The following is a 22,301-nucleotide window of genomic DNA, read 5'->3' as shown; positions in this document are numbered from 1 at the left end:
CAGATGGCTTTTGTGGACACTGAGAAGGACGTGTACCGATGAGGGTCCTCCCTGACCTGCAAACATAGAGCGCCTGGCCCTGGGCTCTGGCAGAAGACACCCCTGTATGGACTGCGCACCCCAGTCACATCCTGCTCCTTCTAAAACCAGCCCCTGGATGCGGTTTTTGATGGAATGCTACCTCTCTGCCCACCGGAGAGGGGGCTCCAGCGCTGGTGGGTCAGGGGTCCGGGTCTGCCGCCTACATTCGGCCAGTGATGAGTGGAGTTCCTCAGGGGTCGGTACTGGGACCAGTGCTGTTCAACATCTTTGTCGGAGACATGGACAGTGGGATAGAGTGCACCCTCAGCAAGTTTGCCGATGACACCAAGCTCGGTGGCGCGGTCGACACGCTGGAGGGAAGGGATGCCATCCAGAGGGACCTGGACCGGCTGGAGAGATGGGCTCGTGCAAATTGCATGAAGTTCAACCAGGCCAAGTGCAGGGTCCTGCACCTGGGACGTGGCAATCCCAGGCACAAATACAGGTTGTGCGGAGAATGGCTGGAGAGCAGCCCTGAGGAGAAGGACTTGGGGGTGTTGGTGGATGAGAAGCTCAACATGAGCCAGCAACGTGCGCTGGCAGCCCAGAAAGCTGGGGGAACGGGCACAAACTTGAACATAAGAAGTTCCACCTAAGCATGAGGAGGAACTTCTTCACTTTGAGAGTGGCAGAGCCCTGGAAGAGGCTGCCCAGGGAGGTGGTGGAGTCTCCTTCTCTGGAGACATTCAAACCTGCCTGGACACGTTCCTGTGGGACCTGCTCTGGGTGGCCCTGCTCTGGCAGGGGGGTTGGACCGGATGATCTCCAGAGGTCCCTTCCAACCCCATAGCATTCCGTGATTCTGTGAATGTGTGTGCAGCACCGAAAGGGTTATAAAGCCATCGAAAGGCTTATTGAGCCACAGCAGCGCCACGTGGAACAAAGCTGGCATTTCAGGGAGGAGACAATGGATTGTGTTTTCTGTGTCCGTTTCGGTCATCCCTTTGGCATGGGGACCGAGGTCACCCACCCGGCCGCGCTGGGCAGCATCTCTGTTCCAGCTCGCAAGGAGAAGCCAAACAAAGAGGAGCTGAGTCGGCAGGAATCGGAGAGCAATCACGTAGGGAAAAAGCGCTCCGTTAAATGGCTTTTAGATAACGTCCTCGCAGCCCATTTTCGGGAGGCTGCTCAAAATCCTTCCGCGTAAGCATTTTCTCTGACACGCGTCTTAGCGCTTTGCACGGCCACTGGTCACACTCAATCCCCGTGTCGCCTCCCAAACGATAATTACGAGCTTGGCCTGGTTTTGCAGCCGAATGATACGATTTGCAACGCCAGCGTTCGAGCACCAGCCAAAAGGCTGGAGCCACCGTTATCCGTCTGTAAATATTCCCGCTAGCAACAGCTTCGTTTCCTTTAAAACGTTAAAAGGGCCGCGGATCAGAGCTGCAGGCTGTCCTGGGCTGAGACACAGGACTAACTTTTCTTCTAGTGCTGGGGAAAATTGCGCTTTTAGAAGACTCTAGTATCTGAATTTGTGAAAATATTTACTTCGTAGCCAGCCAGGCTCTGTGGGATTCAAGGTTTTAGTGTTTTTGAGCCTTGCCGGGTGCAGGGACGAGGAGGAGCAAGGCCTGGGCGTTTGACCCAGGCTGGCAACAGGATTATTTCATACCATGAACGTCACATCCAATATAAATTAGAAAAGTTTGCTGCGTAGCTCGCTCTCTCTCCCTGATGGCGGCGGGTCCAGACAACTCCTTGCCCCGGAGCCCTGAGCCCTTCCCTTCCTCCTGAAGCCATTGCGCTCCCAGTGTCCCACGTTTGGGGGGTTGGAACTCGATGATCTTTAAGGTCCCTTCCAACTCCAACCATTCCATGATTCTGTGATTTGCTGTCCCTGCTGGGAGCGCACAGCTTCTGCTGAGAGAATGGGCTGAGTATCATTCCCGTATAGCTTATATCAGTATCGGCATTAATACTGGTTCTTTAGTATTATTGTTAATTATTTAGCCTTAGTCTATTAAATCTATTTATATTTCAACCCTTGCGTTTCTTTGCGTTCCCCGATTCCCCTTTCTGGCTGGGGAGGGGTCATCGGGTGATGGAATAATTGTCTAAGGACAGTAGATTGTTATGGGTTCTCTCAAACCATAGCACAGCCATATGCAGGCACGGGTCTTGAAAAATATACAGCAGCCACACACACCCAACCACAGAGTCACAGAGTGACATGGGGCTGGAAGGCACCTCTGGAGATCATCTACTCCAACCCCCTGCCAAAGCAGATCCACCCAGAGCAGGTCCCACAGGAACGTGTCCAGGCGGGTTTGAATGTCTCCAGAGATGGAGACTCCACCACCTCTCTGGGCAGCCTCTGCCAGGGCTCTGACACACACACACACACACACACACACGTCTTGGTTCAGCCTGAGCTTTGTGCCACGCAATAAAGAGGCTCAATATGTCGCCCCGGCCTGTTTTCTAGAAAATGTGCTTTAATTAAGTTACTAACAACCGGGAAACCCGTGTTCTCCGTGCTACGGCCTTATCCCCAGGGAGGCGGCTCTGCCTCCTCCGCCTCATCAGCCCGAGGTGGAGAGGGTCAAGGAGGAGACACCCCACACCAGTACAGGTTTGGGGCTGACCTCCTGGAGAGCAGCTCTGCAGAGAGAGACCTGGGCGTCCTGGTGGACAACAAGTTGCCCATGAGCCAGAAACGTGCCCTTGTGGCCAAGAAGGCCAATGGTCTCCTGGGGGGCATTAAGAAAAGCATGGCCAACAAGTGGAGGGAGGTCATCCTCCCCCTCTGCTCTGCCCTGGGGAGGCCACATCTGGAGCACTGGGGCCACTTCTGGGCTCCCCAGTTCAAGAAGGACAGGGAACTGCTGGCGAGAGTCCAGTAGAAGATGATGAAGGACTGGAGCATTTCTGTGCTGAGGAAAGGCTGAGGGACCTGGGGCTGTTCAGCTGGAGAAGAGCAGACTGAGAGGGGATCTCATCGATGCTGAGCAAGAGCTAAAGGGCAGGGGGCAAGAGGATGGGGCCAGACTCTTCTCAGCGGTGCCTGGGGACAGGACAAGGGGCAACGGGCACAAACTGGAACACGGGAAATTCCATCTCAACATGAGGAGGAACTTCTTTGCTGTGAGGGTGGCAGAGCCCTGGAAGAGGCTGCCCAGAGAGGTCTCCTTCTTTGGAGACATTCAAACCCGCCTGGACATGTTCCTGTCCCACTGCTCTGGGTGACCCTGCTCTGGCAGGGGGTTGGAGTAGATGATCTCCAGAGGTCCCTGCCAATCCCTGCCAGGCTGGGATTCTGGGATTCTCAAGCTGTCAGGGATGTGGACATGGATGCAGGTAACTTTTTCCCTTGGGAAATGCAGAGTCTGTAAATTTACAGCAAAAGTACAGCCACCGGCTACGTGGGATGGAGGGGGCCGAGGTGGGGGCCATGCCCGGCGAGCCCCAGCCAGGGGAGCTCAGCGCTGCTGGGAGCTTCAGCCGCAGGGAGCCATCGATAGAGAGAGCTGGTGAGATCAGAAGAACCTGCTTTAAAACGCCAGGGCTGCAAAAGGTGTTTCCAGAGCCTGCACAGCTCCCGCTACGGCAAATCCTCCCCCTCCCCCCGCCTTGCTGGGAGACAAATGTTGTTAATCAGTCCCGTAAATTGAAATCCATATTTTTCTCATGAGTTCTGGAAACCCATTTAAGGCCTCTAAACAGCTTCTATCAGCTGAAAAAATTAAATTAATTTTATTCCTCTTGCCTAACCATCCTCGGGAGTTCTTTGTCAGGAGCCTTTGGTGGGAGGAAAACAATGGGAACTTGTGGGGCATTTATTTCTGTGGGAAGGCTGGGTGGAAGCACACCGTGCTTTCCTCCTGCCGCGGGTACAATGACCGGCATTGTCCCGGGGCTGCCGTCGGGAGCCACCAGCCGGCCGAGGGCCGAGGAGCCGACCGAACTCCGGCCCCTCCATTCCACACACCGGTAACTCTTCTGGGCGGGGGGAAGAAAAAAAAAAAAGGAGGAGAGAAAAGCAATTTTGCAATGAATCCCAACAGCCCACAAAGGTTAGAAAATATGTTTAAAAGGTTTCTGATGCTTCTGTCCTAGAGAAGCTGTTTTTCCAGCCCGTTTAAAGCTGAGAGAAAGGCGCAGAGGGACACATCCCATCTAGTCTCCGTCTCCATCCCAGCTCGGAAAGTGCTGCTTTACACTCAGATATAAGCTTTATTAAATATCGACTCCTTCCCCGCCTTTACTTTCTGCTCCATTATCTCGGTTTCATTAGGGTTTACAATTCCCAGCCTTTCTGGGAATTCAGAAGTTGTGTTTTGTCTGCTCGCCTTCCTGCCAATAAATCACGAAGGAGCTCCCGGCCCCGGGTGCATCACACCAGAAAATCACACCGGTGGCCACGTTCCCTGGCAGCGAGGTGGCGGCAGGCTGGGCACGGAGAGCCCGCGCTTTCCATCTCCCGGTCCGGGGAGCTTCTCCGACGCGCACGGACACGGGCTGAGCGGGGATGACAAATCTGCATCCTCCCGTTCTCAGTGCATGGGAAATTTTAGCTTTAAATTGTATTAATTTCCCGACAGATGAGCGAGCACCCCGTGTTTGTAAGTGCCTCTCTGGGGGACTGTGTTTTAAAAGCAGACACTCCCCGTGCTCCATCCCACAGAACAAACTCCGCTGTCTTCTGTAACTGATTTTTTTCTCCAAACTGTAGCAAATCATTCAGACGAGCTGTCCGGGGAAGAAGAAGAAGTCATCTTGCTTGCCAGAGATGTTTTCCCAGGAGCCATTCCAGCTCACGTGGGGCTGGAGCACTGTTGGTCTGTGCCTATAGACAGGGGTAGGTGGGGTCCCACGCGCATCCTTCCCCAAGGTCCACCTCAACCCTATGGTGCCACCAAGGGCCACCTGGGCCTGCAGGCAAGAGACGTGTTCCCCCAAACATATAAGTCCTTAAAGGTCCCTTCCAACCTAGAGGATTCTAAGATTCTAAACGCAGCTCTCAACCTCTGCAGCCACAGGGGGTTTGGAGCCCCTCAAGACAGGAGGGACATTGAGGGGCTGGAGCGGGTCCAGAGAAGGGCAACGGAGCTGGTGGGGGGTCTGGAGCACAAGTCTTGTGAGGAGCGGCTGAGGGAGCTGGGGGTGTTCAGCCTGGAGAAAAGGAGGCTGAGGGGAGACCATCTCGCTCTCTACAACTCCCTGAAAGGAGGGGGTAGCCGGGGTGGTCGGTCTCTTCTCCCAAGGAACAGGCGATGGGACAAGAGGAAACGGTCTCAAGTTGCACCAGGGGAGGTTTAGGATGGATATTGGGAAAAATTTCTTCACCCAAAGGGTTGTGAAGCCTTGGCAGAGGCTGCCCAGGGCAGTGGTGGAGTCACCATCCCTGGAGGGATTTAAAAGCCGGGCAGATGTGATGCTGAGGGACATGGGTCAGTGGTGGGTTTGTCAGTGTTGGGCTGATGGTTGGATTTAATGATCTGAAAGGTCCCTTCCAACCTGGACAATTCTATGATTCTACAAAGGTGGAAGGTGCTGTTAGACAAAGAGTCCAGGCAGGACTGATTAGAAAGTTGCTGCAAAAATCAGACCATTTCCATCGTGGTCTTCTGATCCTGCACCCGCTCTTCCTACTAGCCTTCCCTCCGTAGGAGATGGAAAGTGTCACAGACCTCTCACAGAAGCAAAAAGAAGGAAAAAGGAGGAGAAAAAAACATAAGACCTCTCTGCTATGGGCTGTCCACTGGCCTCCTCACTGGTTTTAACAGATGGCAGCAGCACGGACAAGGACCGGGCACAAGCGTTTAAGAAGAGCAGCGGGCTGCGTGTCCCCACCTGAAGCCATCAGATAACGAACTGTGGTCCAAGCCCTGCCCTTGAGTCAGCCTGGTGGGATGGGTGACTCTACAGCGGAGGAGAAACGGGGCAGAAACGGGGCTGTTTGCCATCACTGCAGCTTTTCTGCTAAATGTGTCTGCTCAGGCTTCCTTGGAAAATCCACACCCTCCGGACTAAGGAGAGCTTCTCCTGGTGCCACCCTGCCCTCGCATGCACCCATGAAGCCTTCATTATTTTAAGGAACAAATCAAAAGTCAGAAGAAAGACGCAAAGTTATTGTCAGCTCCTCAAAAGCTGAGAAAAAGAGATACCATCAGATTTGCACTTGTCCCTCTTGCGTGTTGCCGTGTGTCATCACACACTGGGTGCGGGGCTCGCACAGCCTGGCTTTGGGCTCGTTAGTCCAGTACCACCAGCTGGGAGGTGTCCCCACGCCTCGGAAAGACGCAGCGAGACTAAAAGGATCGATTGGTCTTGGATTAATTGGGTGTATCTCCACGCACCCTCCCGCAGGAGATCTGGGCGTGATGTTTAGGGCTTGCTGCTGGTGGAGGAGCGGTGCCCAGCAGATCTCATCACCATCCACATCGTGGTTTGCTGTGATGGAGCTGCATCCGATCTACACAAACAAGGGCTGGAAGTAAGGCCAAGGACGTCAGCGCAGTGAAACCAGGGCGTAGCTGCTGCCAGGAAATCAGATTCCAAGTTAATAATTTAATTTCTAGCAGACAGAGAAAAATCAGAGGGCTAATAAGACGTGAACCTAATAACTCGGTGTACTGGGACCAAGCGTTTCCATCTGTTATCGCGGGCTCAGATCTCAGCGCAAGATGCAGGAACAGCGATTGCGCAAGGAGGATGTGGACACAGGCATGGAAGGAGACAGTAGAAGCCAGGCAGCCGTGCCCACCAATGTGGCAGGAGGCAGGATCAAAGCCCAGGAGGCTTCATGAACAGGAGGTGGTGGTGGTGGTGGAACACATCTCCATATGGTAATTAGTAAGGTCCTTCGGAATGACTGCGAACTTTTCAGGTTCCGGGCGGTTTCTAGATGTCTATTTAATTAATTCTCAAACAAAACACGTGCTGTTCTAAGATGACCTACGCTAACACTAAGGTTAACAGGCCTGACCACTATTTTGCAGCTTATTTCTTCAATCAGTTGAGGCTAGACAAGGCGGGTTTCTGGTACTTGTAGCAAATTGCTACAAATAAGAGACTAATAGGCACTGAAGTGGATAGCAGATATATTGTACAAGGTAAAACGTGACGGAGCAAAGTGAAACCGCCTCTTCTTTAGCAGCGGATGTGCATGAGGATACAGACTACCAAGCATTTACTTCCCATCATCAGGAAATCCCTGCAAAAGCTGACTTTCCTTGAGAAGACCGTTCTCAGAAAGCAGCCCGTTTTATTTTTCTCCCATTTATTACAGAAAAAGTCCTCTGTAGTCTTCTAGGCAAGGTCAGCTGTTCAAGGGCTGCAATCAATAATCTCTTCGTAAGTGTGCACCGCTCAGCTCTCGCGATGGAGTTTATGGTTGCTCTACATCTTTATTAGGAACGAATTCTACCTCTGCCGCTGCTGAGCTTGGATGGAGCTATTTATTAAAGCCTGACGCTGACCCTCCAGCTTCAAGACCATTAAATCAGGTCCCATGGAACTTGCCTTGAAACGTCACCTCAGGATCCACCTGGAAATGCTGAGCACTGAGGGGAAAATGAGGGTCTGTAAAACAATCTGATTTTTCCTTCAGAGTTTCTTCCAGAGATAGAGAAGTGGACACTGGTTCAGGGGACTTCAGGAAATACGCGGGCCCAAACTTCCAGCTTTGATTGAATGTGGAGATTTTGGTGACAAAGAGAGCTACCGGTGAGCTTCAGGAGAGGCTGAGAAGTATTTCTCTCCTTCTCCAGTGAGACTCCCCAGGCGGCCGCGGCACGCAGCCCTTGCAGAGCTGGTACGGCCACTAACCCCGGCGCAGACCATGCCATCCCCGGCGGCATCATCCAGTGGGAATTGCCCAGGTGCCTGGGATCAGCCCTGTAAATAATGCATTGTGTAGCTGGTTGTTTAGTTTAAATAAATAAATGTAAAAACGAAGGTCTTGTTTATTAATTTTTACCCCAGAATAATTTCCTTCCCTTCCGTGTGAGCCAGCTAAGCAGCTTTTTTTATTTAGCAATGCTGCCACCCTCATTTTTGACATTCGCAAACGTCAACATCCCAGTTACAGACTGCAACAAATTGCTCAAAAATCGTCTTGTTCTCTTAAAAGGCTTCCTTTCCTCTGCGCTGCTGCACTGATGTTCAACAGTCGCCGGCCGAACGGATGGGTAGTTTCATTAAAAAATTTGCAAGTCTGTTTTTGAACTGAATATGCCCTTATAGCGTGATTTAGAGCTGCCTTTGGCTTCTTGCCTAAATATAAGGCAAATAATAACCCAGTTTGCCCGGCAGTTACCCTACCCTTTCCCGGGTATGCCTGGCCAGCAGCGGCTCCCGGTCCTCCCAACGTCCCCCTTTGCCCAGAAGGAATTAAAAACGCTGATTTCTCCTTGACCGGGAAAACTAAGGCTCCTGAGCGGGAGCCGTGGCTAGAGACCGTCTTCAGCACCCCGTGCCCTCGACTTATCTGTGATAAGTCTAACGCTTCCTTATCTCACAGCAGCGTTGTGAAGCTTAATTAACTAATTAATCTTGCAAAGAATTGTGATAGGCTTAGATAAAAGACATCGGGCAAAGTATCTATTACTATTTCCCTCGCTGTCGACAACGGTGCTGTTATTAACGCCCAAGAACCGTCTAGGGTTTTAAAACTTTGTTTGTTGAGGACACTGCGAGAATTTTAGGCTTTTAACAAAGCAATTGTACGAAATTCTCCACGAATGTGCCCGTGGAGCGGGAATCCACTCCTTCAGCATCGCTGGGGGTCCCGGGGCAAGTCCTGCGCTGGCTGATGCCCCGTGGGCAAGGAGGTCAGGTAAGCCAGGACAGGGTGCGTTGCTCGCCATCCCAGTCATCAACATATTACATCTTTTTTTTTTTTTTTTTTTCCAATTAGAACAAGCACATTTAATTAGTAGTAGATTTAGAGCACACACAGGGAAAAGCTTACCGTGGTGTCCTTGGGTTTTGGCTGCAGGATCGTGTGTGTTGCCGCAGGTGACTCCCAACACGGTGATTTGTGGCACCTTCGTAAGCACAATTTTCACCCTAAATAACGTAAATGAAGAAACGGTAATTTTCTAAACAATAATGCTTATCTTCTCGCTCCCCCATCCCCTCAAGATTAATCTCCATGTGGATCGTTACCATCTTCCTACCGGGCAAAGCCAGAAATGCTCCCACATCCCAGCATCGTGTAGCTCGAGTCGTAAGATTTACCGAATTTCCCGACCCAGCTGGCAGCAAAGGGCAGAACTTCGCAGAGGATCACCGAAAGCCCTTTAACGATGTTTGCAACGTTATCCCTAATTGCGAGGCTGGCACGATGCAGAGCGGGGACGGACGGAAGGCGGCGGCGATGGCCAGGAGGAGAAAGAGCGGTTGGTGTGTCGTGGTGAAGGGGAAAGCGGAGTGAAAATCCCTTCTTCCCTGGAAGGGTAATTGAAATGTTAAGATAGGACAGAGGGATATGGATCGGTGGTGGGGGGGGGGTGACAGGAGAGAAATGAGGTCTTGGACTGGAGAATAAAAGAGATATAAGCGCAATGGAGCCGTCACCAGGCGGGTGAACAGCCCCTCGGGCAGAGCTGGGGAGATTTCTCACCGAGGTACGGTGCTGCCCCTGAGGAACAGCCCAGGTTAAGCCATTAATGGGGTCTGTCTTTGACCACCGCGATGCCTAAACGCTGTGTTGGAGAGAACTCACCAGGAACGATAAAGAAAGGGAAAATAACACCTGAAGAGCGGGCGGCTTGGGTAACGCTTGGGAGAAGGATGATCCCCCCGATGACGCCCGGGCGGCATCGCCTCCATTACGGATTAGTTTGAGTGGTGTCACCCCGAATCCGGGGAGATTTATCCCCCCCAACCGTGGTTCCCCTTTCCATGGAGACGGGGGCTGTGGGGGTGGCAAGAGGGGCCGCGACTCCATGACAGCCCCTCAGGGCGGCAGGCGGCCTCCCCGCCACTGGGGAGCCTGCAGGCCCCCGAGGCCGTGTCTGTCAGCCCAACCGTGCCCGGAGGGAGACCCCCGGCACCCCCAGACCCCCAGACCCCCAGCCCGGATGGGGGAAGGCCGCCGGCGGCCGCCTGAGGTAAAATGGACGCCGAGGGGGGTCGCCCGCACCCACGCCCGCCCCCGAGGCGGGTCCGCAGCCGGCCCCTTCCCCTCCCTCGGACGGCGGCGGGACTACGAGTCCCAGCGCGCCCCGGGCCGGGGGCGGAGCGGGGCTTTGTGCGGGGCGGCATGCGGGGGAGCCGCCGCCGGAGCCGGAGCCGGAGCGAGCCCGCCCCGGGGGGAGGGCGAGGGCGGCGAGCCATGACGGGCGGCGGCGCGGCGGCGGCGGCGGCGTTCCGCCGTCGGTGCTAGAGGGCGACCGCGGGGCGCGGAGCCCGCCTGGCTCGGCGGGCGCGGAGCGCGGAGGCAGCGCGGAGGGGCCGCCGGGGCCGCCGCCGCCGCCGCCATGGGCAACGCGGGGAGCGTGGACTCGCAGCAGACGGAGTTCAGGGCGCACAGCGTGCCCCTCAAGCTGCCCATGCCCGAGCCCGGGGAGCTGGAGGAGCGCTTCGCCGTCGTCCTGGTGAGTGGCCGGCCCCCATTGTCTGTGGGGGGAGCGGGTCGGGCCGCCGGGGGCCTCCGCCGAGGGGCCGGGGAGGAGTTGCGGGGCCCCCGCGCCCGGTCCCGGGGAAGGGGGTGGGGAGGGGGGGGCGGACGGCGGGGAATGGGAAGGGGGAAAAGTTGGGAGCTGCCCCGCCGCGCTGTCCCCTCAGCCGGGGGCCGGCGGCACAGGTGGGCTCGGCGGGGCGGAGGTGGGCTCCCCCCCCCCCCCTCCCCGGGCCGGAGGGGAGCGGAGCGGGGGCCAGGCGTGTGCGGCGGCTGCGGCTCTTTGTCTCGGGAGCCCCCGAAGAGCCGCCTTCCCCCCGAGCCCAGGCGGTTCCCTCACGCCGGGCGCTGCCCCTCCGGTGAGGAACCGCCGGGAGCGGTGCCGTCGGCGGGGGAAGGCGGAACGGCCCCGGTGCCGGTGGTCGGCGGCCGCGGGGGGCCTCGGTGCGGCCTCGCCGGGGCCCGCAGCCCGGGCTGGAAGGGGCCGGGGCGGCGGGGCTCCCCCGGAACACCCCGGTCCCCCCCGTGCCCGGCACGGCTGGGGCTGGCTCCGTGCTGCCGGCGTGTCTGCCGGGCTCCGGGCTTCATTCGGGCTCTTTTCCCCTCACCCGAGGAGCGCCGGGGACTCGGTGGTTGAGACCCCCGTTCCCGGGAGGGCTTCCCGAGGAAGGGCAGCGCTTCCCTCGGCGCTGGGCAAAACCCCCCGTTATAGCGACCCATCCGTTCTTCCGTGCCCTCCTTTACTTTTGAGCCAGGCTTAGGTGAAAAAGCAGGAGCTGGGGAGAAGGAGGAGGAGGAGGAGGAATAAACCCCGTGTGCCTGCCCTGCCCCGAGCTCCCCGTACCGCCATGCGAAACCCGGCCAGGCGAGCTGTTGCGGGAGTAATTAATTCCCTTATCAGATACCAGCGCAACAACACCCCCCCCCCCCCCACTCCCCCCGGTATTTAAAATACTCCCGGTGCTGAGCGAGGATTCACAAACTGGTGTGTGTTGGGGATTATTTCTGGTTAGACCCAATTAGATTATCATGTCTAAGAAAAGAATAAGCCTATTCAGTTGAGGAACCCCCACTGACGAGCCAAATGGCGAGTGAGATGTTACGATCATTAGGCGCGGTGGAAAAAGCCCGGTCTCGCATTGCGCTTGTCGGGGGAAGCCCGTGGTTGGTTTAAGGATGGGAGATGCCCCCCACAAGCGGCGCGTTTGCTCGGAATCAAGCCTCGATTCATCTTAACCTTCCCAAAAGGCTGCCTGCCTTAATTTGTGTGCGTGACGTGTGGGAGAAAAATCAGTGGTTCCGAGTTAGGGACCGATTGATTGGATCAGTAAAAGGAAGAGGCATCATTTGGGAAAGCAGAGTGCGCTAGATAGGTGTAACGTAAATATGGGAGATAACAGGACCACGCCTGCAATTTCTTGAGGTAACTTGAAAGGAGTTAAGTGGCATCTGTTTTTAGAAGATTGACTTAAATGAAGGGTCAGAGGACGAGTGGTGCAGCTTCGCCGGAGGGAGCGGCAGGCCCTGCAGACGCATGTCTGTACGGATGGGGTGTTGGATGGTCTGCTCCCGTCGGGAGGAGCTGCGAGATGGGGCCCAAACACCGCCGCTGGAACAGCCAAAAATCGCCTTCAGCCTGTTCCCGAAGCCAGCCGGGGATGGCTGGTGTTTGTTGCAGCTTCCAGGAAATATCCGACCGCTTTTATGAAAGAATAAACTCCCAGGCTGTTATTACTTTGTTTTCTCTGTGGCTCGGAGGGGAAGATGACTGTGCCACTGGTCAAACCCCAGAACGGGGTAGGCAGTAGAACAGCAGGGATTAATGAGAAAGGAATGGTGATCGGGGGGAGGGGGGGGGGCGTGGGGAAGATGAGGAATATTTTCTGTAGGGAGAGAGGATTAGTCAGGAGATGAGAGCATGAAGAAGGAGATGCTGAAGGTTATGGGACTAAATCTCACCTTCTTTACGTGCTGTCTTAAGAAATTAGCCTGGCACAAGCGTTGCTCGCACACTCGGAGAGCCCTGGTGAGGTCCCGAAGGGCTTTGCTGACAATAGCAATTTTCGTACCGCTAATGAAATTTCCAGGACTGTTTTTGACGTTGATGAACACGCAGCTCGGTTGAGTTGTGGCCACATGCGGGTACACAGCCGCCACCACGCTGAGGGGTTCGTCCCCACTTCTGTGGGTAATGAGCGGGGCCGTGCGGGAAGGGTTCCTCCTGTGCAGCCCCACAAGAGTATTTTCAAGTTTTACTCATTTCTCCTTGTGCAAAACCAGGGCTGTGAGCCGCAGCCCTCTAAAACACGCGCGTGTCCGTGAGGAGAGTGCAGGTTGGTCACGTTTTTCCCGCAAGTGGCGAGACATTGACATTGTTGTTTTATTTTTTCCGCTTTGAACTTACTTTCCCGATCTTTTCCAGGAGCTCCGTGGTCCCTCCAGCAGGGGCACGGATGAGTGTGCCTGGAGGTGATGTACGTGTGCACTACCTTGCGTTTGCTGGGCTTAGTCTCGAGGAAGGTCACCGTTGAAATAGTTTTGTCCGCTTCAAACATGCGTAGTCGCCTTACTGCCTCCCCGCTTGGCCTCGCTCTTCGAGGTTTGAGGTGGCGTAAATTGCAGGAGACGATGGGAAGTGCTCCAGGTCACGCTTTTCGGGTGAAGCTCTCCGATCTAACTGTGCTGATGCGCTCCTCTGGTCCGCTACGGCGCCATCGGTGTTAGCGAGGATGCGCTGAGCTAAAGAGTTGCCAAAGGATTGGAAAGCTGAGTGTGAAAACTCTGGAAGGTGTGTGTGGCACTGCCTGACCGAGGTGAAGGGCAGCGAGGAGGGGTCTGGCTGCGTCCCACCTCTTGGTCTGCTGGGTAAAGAACACGAGAGGATCTTCCCCGTGGGCCTGTTTTTGGGACTGGTGTAGTCAATGTGCTCCCCTGGCTTGTTTGTTGCGTTGTGATTTGTACTCCTCTCTGCGCGTCAGGACCAAGGTCTGTCCGTGTGTTTCAGGAGTGCATCGTATTTGATGTATTTCGAAGAGGAAAAACGTGGAGGATAACCCGAGAGAGTTCCAGGTTTCTGTCTGTAAGCTGTGTTGTTTGTTCCGTCCTCTCAGACTGATGTGAATTCTCCCCTTTTGGCAGGACACGTGAAAGAATTCCCTTAGTTTCGTGTTTACACAAGGGTATAAAGTCCAGGGAAGTGGCAGCGTGTTATTGCCACCAAGTTCCCTATTTGCCCCTGAGGGGTGCCGAATAAACGGAGAGCTGGATCCCGTCTCCAGCACAGCCCCCCCGGGTGCTCATCTGCAGGAATCCCCCTCCATCATCCCTTCCCCAATGCGCTCCCTTTTCCTCCTCAGCTGTGTTGGACTTTTTTCCTGGCTTGGTCTTACGGACACATGGGGCAAGCGTGCATAAATCATGAATTTTGGTAACCAACCCTAGTTTATTCCATAGGAGGCTATTGCTCGGCGTGAGCGAGCGCTGTTGCAGCCCAAGTGGGCCGAACGTCTCCGTAGACATCGTGGCACCACCGTCCGATGGGGGGGTTAAAAGCCAGGCTTCCAGCTCCTGCATCAGGGTGGTCTTCCTCCCAACCGGTAACGGGGCTGCACGTTTGCAAACGACACATGGTTTGGAGGAAGCAGCCAGGACAGAGTTGGCAGGGTAAATCGTTGCCTAATGAGCTGTGATTGACATAATTTGACTGCTGGATTACAGATCTGCGGCGAGGCTAACAGGAAATATCCTCTTACCCCTCACCAAGCGGTGGTTCATTTTACAAAGGAATCTTCTGTGCCCCGGTCCCGCAGGATGGAGGGGAGCGTGGAGGGAGGAGAAGTTTCTGCCGGCCCAGCCGTGCTCCATCCTGGGTTTAACGTGGTGGAGCATCAGCTCTGCTTCTGCTGAACGCACGCGAGGCTTTGCCGAGAGGAACGTCTTCGTTCCGCTGGAATTTCCTCCTTCACAGTGGATTTTGCCCGAGCATCGTTTTCCACACCAGTCGAGGGAGTTTTGGTGTCTGTTGCTGAAGAATTCGAAAGCTCAGTGTGAAAACTCTGTAACGTTTCCCAGCTGTTTTCCATTCCTCTTCCTGATCCTCTATCAAATATATTATGCATTGTTCTATAATATGTATGGTTTGGAGCCTGCAAGTCATTAAAGAGCATGACATGGCTGCAGGAGATATCTGGGAGGTAGTGTTAGTCCCCTGGCTTTGGTGGGGCACTGGATTCCTTGCTGTAATTCCTAAATTTAACAGAACTCTCTTGGGACAAATTTCAGTCGAGATCCTGTGCTTTCATATCGGGTCTAATTTGTATCGTTTTTGTGGAATTTGAAAGCAGCACGATGGAAGTTGAGAGATACTGAATTAGATTCAGGAACCACCTTCAGGAAAAGGAGATTTCTAAAATTCGGATATTGAAGAGACTTGTTGTGTTTTCTTGTTCAGGCCCTGTCTCTGACAGGCTTCTGCCGCTGGGCTCTTCCCTCGAGGTCTCGTTTAAATGATTCCAGCAATGACACCTTTTGCTTGAAGAAACAATCCAATAAATCACGCTGTTAAATGTATGTATTTCTGAAGGGTTAAATTCACGGCGTGAAGTAGTGCTTGGTGGTGACACATCTGTCAGGCTGCCTTGTAAATCAGGAGACGGCATTTGTAAGTTTTTCCACCTAGACATCACAGGAGAATATTTTTGTAGAACTAATTATATATATATTTTTTTGTTGTTATTTTTTGAGTGTCTGGAATACAAGGGTACTGTGGTGGATATTTAGCTACTACCAAGTTAGTCACATTCCTAAAATTATTTTCAGATCCTGGAAACCTGGGAGACGTAAAGCTGACGTAGAGGCATACGTTTTCCTGTGTGCCATTTTTTCCACGCAAAATAATCTCCTTAATTTACTGGGCTCTAACGATGGAGGTATGAACCCATTCTGTCAAACTGCGTGTGTCACTTCTTCGTAAGCTCCGAATAGCCCCAGAGAAAGGAGTAGGTTTTTTTTGTCCCAAACCCCAGGTGAAAGGGATGGCTCTTGGATGCCCAGGCTGGGGCTGGACGTGGTCCCCAAAGAGCCTGGGCTGTCCCCGAGGGGGCTGCTGGTGGGGTGCTCGGCAGGGACATCCCGGGTGGGTGCGAGAGCCTGGAGCTGCAAACCCGGTTACGGTAACGATGGCAGAGAGGTTCCCTCATCCTTTTTCTGCTGGGTGCCGTATAAACCCATCATCATGTCATCTTTCCTTGCAAATTGCTCCGCTTTTGTCTAAGGCGAATAACAACAGGTCAATCAACTTCTTAAGGCGAGAAAAAAAACGGGGTGAGAAACCTGCACATCTGTGAATTTGGCAGAATTGGTACTTTTTTTTCCCTTTAGGTGTGAGTAGGTGTTTTGGGGTCTCTTTGCAGTACAGACCCTGCTTTCCATCTGTACCCTCTGCTGTGCGGGGCTCGGGGGGAGGACCCCGCAGCCACTGTGTGTGGTGGCCAAAGTCGTCTTCTGGGGAGGGGATGGGCCTCTGCACAGCACTGGTGGGGTCAGAATTACGGAATGCTATGGGGTTGGAAGGGACCTCTGGAGATCATCTACTCCAACCCCCTGCCAGAGCAGGTCCACCCAGAGCAGGCTGCACAGGAATGTGTCCAGGCGGCTTTGGAATGTCTCCAGAGAAGGAGACTCCACCACCTCTCTGGGCAGCTTCTTCCAGGGCTCTGCCACCCTCAAAGTGAAAAAGTTCTTCCTCGTGTTTAGATGGAACTTCTTATGTTCCAGTTTGTGCCCATTACCTCTTGTCCTGTCCCTGGGCACCACTGGAAAAAGCCTGGCCCCATCCTCCTGACACCCACCCTTGAAGTATTTATAGGCGTTGATCAGATCCCCCCTCAGTCTTCTCTTCTCCAGACTAAAAAGCCCCAAGTCCCTCAGCCTTTCCTCATCAGAGAGATGTTCTAATCCCCTCATCATCTCTGTAGCCCTCTGCTGTACCCTCTCCAGCAGTTCCTTACCCTGACTGTGCCCATGTCTGGGATGCCTTGTGTGCAGTGGTCCTTGGACTCGCTGGGACCTTCACCCTTTGCCTGCACCATCATCTTCCCTCCGGTGCCTTGAAGCTTTATCGAGCATCTCTATCAGCTTCCTTAACCCCTGCGTGCGAGATAATGGCTTTTTTTTTTTATTTTGTCTTCACAAGCAAGGTCATACAAAACTTGGCCCCAAGGTGTTAAATGGTCTCTTCTGCGGCGCTGCGTGTAGCGGGTGATGCCGTGGAAAGAATTTGAGAGACACAAAATGAAATTCAGGGTTTATGAGACGATCTTGGATAAAACAGTAGCTGTTGAATTGTTTTTGATCGATGATGGAATGACTTAGAGCCACTGGAGTCTGCTGTTAGTCTTTCATATTTTTTTTTAAAAAACATCACTTCAGCTTTTTGTGCTGCGTGAAAAGGTATTAAAGTCTACTGAAACTTTTTTCCCTCCCCCTGAATAGCAAAACCCACCAGAAACACAAAACCCAACAAAAATGTTTGATTTCCCCCATGTTTGTTCAAAAATACATGGTGGTACTTGTTATTTTTATTACGCTTTTGCATCATTCGGCAAAGATTGTAAATTGTCCAAGCAACTTTTTAAAGAGTCCAAATGCTTTTTGAAATAAAACAGCTGTCTGAAGGTACGTAGGCTAATTACCAACCCACGTCCTTTGCTTGTCTGGCTACTTAAGAGAAGAAGGGGAGTATTTTTCCCTGCTGGGGTTTGGGTGCCTTGTGCTCCTCACGCTTGAGAAAGGGACCCGTCTGGTGCTTCGTCTGGGATCGACACCACCTCGGTTTTTAACAGGGTCCTGGCAGTCTTTTTCTTTCATTTTGAGGGCTACACTTGCTGAATAAAACATTTTATTCCCCCCCCCCCAGTCTGTTAGAAAAGGTGGTTTAAATCTGTCATCTTGGTCTGTGAGTTCTTAGCTAAGGGAGGGAAAGACTCTACAGGAGTAGCTGGGATTTTTCCCTCGTTATTTGCAGCTCGGAGTATGTCCTGAAGTGAAACCAAGCTTTGATACTCACTTTCTGAGCTTTTGTTTGGTCATTAGGGTGTTACTAAAGGGCAAATCTAGGGCTAGTTCCTGCCTTTTCCCCTAAACGCATTTTTGGTCTCGAGCTTTCAGCATGCCTGCTCGTTTTTCGGCGTTGTTGCTGTTCTTCTTCCAAGTCGGTCGCAGAGAAGTGAGGATGAATGCGTTTCAGATTTAGAAGTGGTTCAGATTTAGAAGTGGAAAATCCCTGTGATAGATTTCAGTTTTGCTTTTGCTTTTCTTTGCTGACCCAACTGCTTGTCTTTCTGCAAGGTGTGACGCTTGAGCAGCAGCTTCTGGAGTGGTCATGAGCAGGAGGTGGCCTGAGAAGGGCCTCCTGGGGCAGGTTTGTGCTCTGGTGGCACCATCACAACTTGGGTCCAGCTGAAATGGTCCCACACCAGCACGGATGCCCCATGCAGACTTGTAGCATGGGGAGGGAAGTTATAAGTTGATCTCTTTGGTTTTGCTGCAGGTTCTGCTGCACAACTTGTTGTCGGGAGTCAACAGGGTACAGTCATGACCCTTGGTGGAGTTTAGTGCTGTTTATACCACGTCTGGTGTGTGAGGGGACGTGCCTGGCAGATGTGGGTGAGCTGACCTGTGCCTAGCCAAATGTAAAGCTTCATAGAATCATGGAATGGTTTGGGTGGGAAGGGACCTTAAAGACCATCTACTTCCAAACCCCCTGCCCTGGGCAGGGACACCTCCCACCAGACCAGGTTGCTCCAAGCCCCCTCCAACCTGGCCTTGAACCCCTCCAGGGATGGGGCAGCCACAGCTTCTTGGGGCAACCTGGGCCAGGCTCTCACCACCCTCACAGCAAAGAAGTTCTTCCCCACATCTCATCTCAATCTCCCCTCTTTCAGGGTCAAACCCTTCCCCCTCATCATGTGAAAGGGCGTAATCAACTTGACTCTTTTTGAGCGTCTTTTAAATAAAGGTGCTAAGGGGGCACTCCTAAATAGACTGTTCTTAGATAGCAGAGACTGCAAATTTAAAATTTAAAAAAAGAAATCATAGAATCATAGAATGTGTTGGGTTGGAAGGGACCTTTAAAGGTCATCTAGTCCAACCCCCCTGCAATAAGCAGGGACATCTTTAACTAGATGAGGTTGCTTGGAGCCTCATCAAGCCTGACCTTGAATGTCAGGGATGGGGCCTCCACCACTTCTCTGGACAACCTGTTCCAGTGTCTCACCACCCTCATTGTGGTAAATGGTAAGGTCTTTGTCCTGCTTATAGTTTTCAAGGGTGGTCTTCCAGGAGAGGCAGTGACAGAGGCTTGGAGGTCACACCAGCATCTCCCCAGACGTCCTCCTTGGTGCGATTGGGTCAGGCAAGGAAGGGAAGGCTGATGCCTGGATCAAACCGTGGAGGAGCACGTGTCTGTGCTGCCATCGTGACCTTGCATGGAGCGGGAACTGAAGAGCTCTCCACTGCTCGGTGAAATGAATTATGCAAAACATGTTAATGCAGCGACGCTCTTCAGCATCAGTTTATTTTTAAGCGTCTGTGGTGCCACTTGAGTTTGAATTAAGCACGTTATGATCAGGATCAAAATACTTCCCGGTGCAGGAAGCCATAAAGGAAACTGGAAGAGAAGTGGGTGGTTTTTCCAGGTCCCTGTGGGGTGCTGTGTCCTCGGGAGCTGTGTGTGACAGCAGAATCATAGAGCTGTCTAGGTCGGAAGGGACCTTTCAGATCATTGAGCCCAACCATCGCGTCCAACCATCCGAAGGCACGGCTCTGCAGGGTGGTGGTTGATCCCCCGGGAGCGCTTGTGGATGGAGCGTGCCCTGCTCCAAAGGGTTTTCTAGCTGCTGGGGGAGAGGTAAATGTGATTTTCTTTGGTAACCAGGAGATTAGACCTTAAAACCAGCTGAGGAGCAGAAACCATGCGTTGCCCGTTGTGAGAGGAGCAGTTTGAAACGTGCTTCCCGGCAGCGAAGCAGCCATTCCGGCCGCTGGAAGACTTCCTCAGCGAGGGGCCACGTTTTAGACAAACTGAGCTGAATTATTGTTTGTTTTCTTCTTTGTTTGTTTGGGAGAGTCCGTTTGGGAATTTGGTATGGGAAATGAGTGACACCAACTCATTCGATTTGATTTATAATCGAGTTAAAAATATCTAGCCCGAGCCTCCAGCTCTTAGGAGCTGCGGCATCGCTGGAGCCAAAGGCCTCAGCCGGATAGTCAGGTGAAAGCACTTTCAGCTGCTCCTGCTTAAAAAGCAGGAGTTTCCCATTTATCACGTCCTGCCAATTTCGATTCTGAGGGGTCAGTGTAGCAAAACGAGCAGTTTTAGGATTGCAGCAGTTAGAACCGAAGGGCTGCGCTCTTCCCCGCAGAGCAGTGCCGCTGAGAAATGCCGTGTTCCCGGTTTCCTCTGCAAAGGGCTGCGGGTACGTGATGCGCACCCCGGTTTTAATGGAATATTGTTTCACTCGGCACTGATTATTTTGACCTTGATCGTCTGTTTTGTAGTTTTAATAACTCAAGAGGCACAACATTATATATGGATGTATTGGAAAATATAAGCATTAATTTGTCCCAGGCTGTGTCTCTTCCTAAAATAGTGTCCTGCTGCCTTTCACAAGTGTTTCATTGCATAAAGACTTGGATAATGTATAACTTGCCCATACTCAGCTATAACGAACATACTGTAGAGATTCAACATGTGTTAGCTTTCAATTTACCGTGGGACCTCTAACAAAACAAGTGTTTGTCTTCTGTAACTGTGCCGCGTTAAACATATATTTGGGGAGGATATTCATAAAGCGACATAATAGCGGTATTGTACTGGAGATGAATGGTCTTCAGAGGAGTGCTGGGCGATGCGTGGACCTCCAGGGCTCGGCATTGCAGCTCTTCAGAGCAACTGTGTGTACTTGATCATGAGCTGGAGACGTGCCCAACCGCTTCCCGGCTGGAGAGGCAAGTGGGGACACCTCCGCACGGGCACCCTGGGGACGGTCCTGTGATGTGCTGGGACTCCTCGGGTGATGGCAGCCTGGTCTGTGCCCCAGAGAAAGCTCGCCATGTCAGAAGGAACCTCGGGAAAACCCCTAGAAGATATGACTTCTCTTGTCACCTTGCCTGAACAACGCAGAGCACCGTGGCCTCCTGCCCTTTCAGAAGTAGTATCCCGGTCCAGGGGGCAGAAGTGATGGCAGCAGAAGCCTTCAGAGCTGTCCTTGTCTTCTCTGATCCTTGTGACTTGTTCTGGCCGCTCTCCTCCACATGGAGGTTGTCTGAGGGCAGAACTTGCTCCTGGACAGAACATCCTTGAGGGCTCCAGGAGCATATGAAGTCATCTTAGGTTTTTTAGCGTGTGTTTGGGTGCTGTGGGAGATACCTTAAAATACAAGGATTAGTGGGGTGTTTTTTGTGTTTGGGTTGGTTGTTTTTTGAAAATATACATTATTTGGCCAGAAGTCATTTTACTATAAAAGGAGTGAATATATCTTGTACATCTGTTACTTGTTTGTCTGCGAAATGACTATACAGTCGAGGCCAAAAGTGAAGAATAGAGGGTTGCACAAATTGGCAAAGTTTCTGTAGTCTTTCAGAAGCCAGCAATTAAAATGAAGCAGCAAATTGTTCAATCCAGAAATTCTGGTTGTTCCATCCATCTGATGCTCTGGCATGTCCCTCTGCTGACTCCTCTCGTCCTGCTTCCCACCTTGTAAAAGAGGCAAATGAATTAACACAGTGTCTTCCTGGGGCGGTTCTGAATTCTGAAGCCAGATGTTCCGGCAGAGGTAGGTGACACCGTTACCCAAAGGGTCTGTGAAGCGATGGAGGTGGCTTGGCGGAGTTTATGCAGCAGTTTTCTGACAAATGCTTCCAATAATTTAGTGTGTTTGGGAGCGCTTCAAAGGGCTTTCTGCCCAGCTTTCAGCCTTGCGAATACAGAAGATCAAATAAATGAACTATCACAAATATTTAACTTAAAGAGTGGTCAAATAGAGCTTTGATGTAGCAGGCGTATATGAGAACCTCTGTGTATCTGTAGGCTCTCACAGATATGTTAGGTCAGCCTTGTATTTGTCTCTTCTCTCAGACATAATAAGCCTAATTCTGCCAATCTAAATGATTAATTTCCACCTTAGTAGGCAGGTGTGTTACCTGGCGTCAAAATAATACGGCGTGTAGAGTTGTAGTGGGGAGCTGGTGGGCAGCCACATCACTGCCTGGTGTGGTCCCACTTTTGAGGACTGTGGGGTGGGTTGACATCCCACCCCTCCAAAAGCCATTGGCTCGGAGCTTCCTTTTCATTGCTTTTGCATCAAGCGTTGCTCGATGGCCAACAGCGCTCTTCAGGGAAACTGAATAAGTCAATTTGATGTAGTAATAATGATTAAAGCATGCCGTGGATTGAGCCAGGAAGCGTTTGGTGATAATTTGAATTGTTCTGTGCTAGTATCCAGCTTACAGGTAACTCTGATGAGTTGTTTTGAATCTTGTTCTCTAAAAATTGCAGCTTCTTAAAATAGTCTCTGGGTTGTCACGTTCCTAGCGATCCTCCTCCCGTTCTGCTCCCTGTCGGAGCTTCAGATACAGATGCCTGTTCTCT

General features: G+C 52.5%; 1 protein-coding gene across 1 annotated transcript in view; it reads left to right on the top strand.

Annotated features, from left to right (window-relative positions):
• The first annotated feature begins 10,460 nt into the window (after positions 1–10,460).
• FMNL2 (formin like 2) overlaps positions 10,461–22,301 on the top strand; it is a 145,643-nt gene continuing 133,802 nt past the window's right edge. The window contains exon 1 of the mRNA XM_074144725.1: positions 10,461–10,628. Within this exon, the coding sequence (XP_074000826.1) occupies positions 10,512–10,628 (117 nt within the window). The 5' untranslated portion in view covers positions 10,461–10,511. The remainder of the gene's footprint in view (positions 10,629–22,301) is intronic.

Source organism: Numenius arquata, chromosome 3, assembly GCF_964106895.1.
Source record: "Numenius arquata chromosome 3, bNumArq3.hap1.1, whole genome shotgun sequence".
NCBI classification, from domain to species: domain Eukaryota; kingdom Metazoa; phylum Chordata; class Aves; order Charadriiformes; family Scolopacidae; genus Numenius; species Numenius arquata.
The sequence above is the reverse complement of the archived record's forward strand: the minus strand, read 5'-3'. Positions and strand labels throughout refer to the sequence as shown.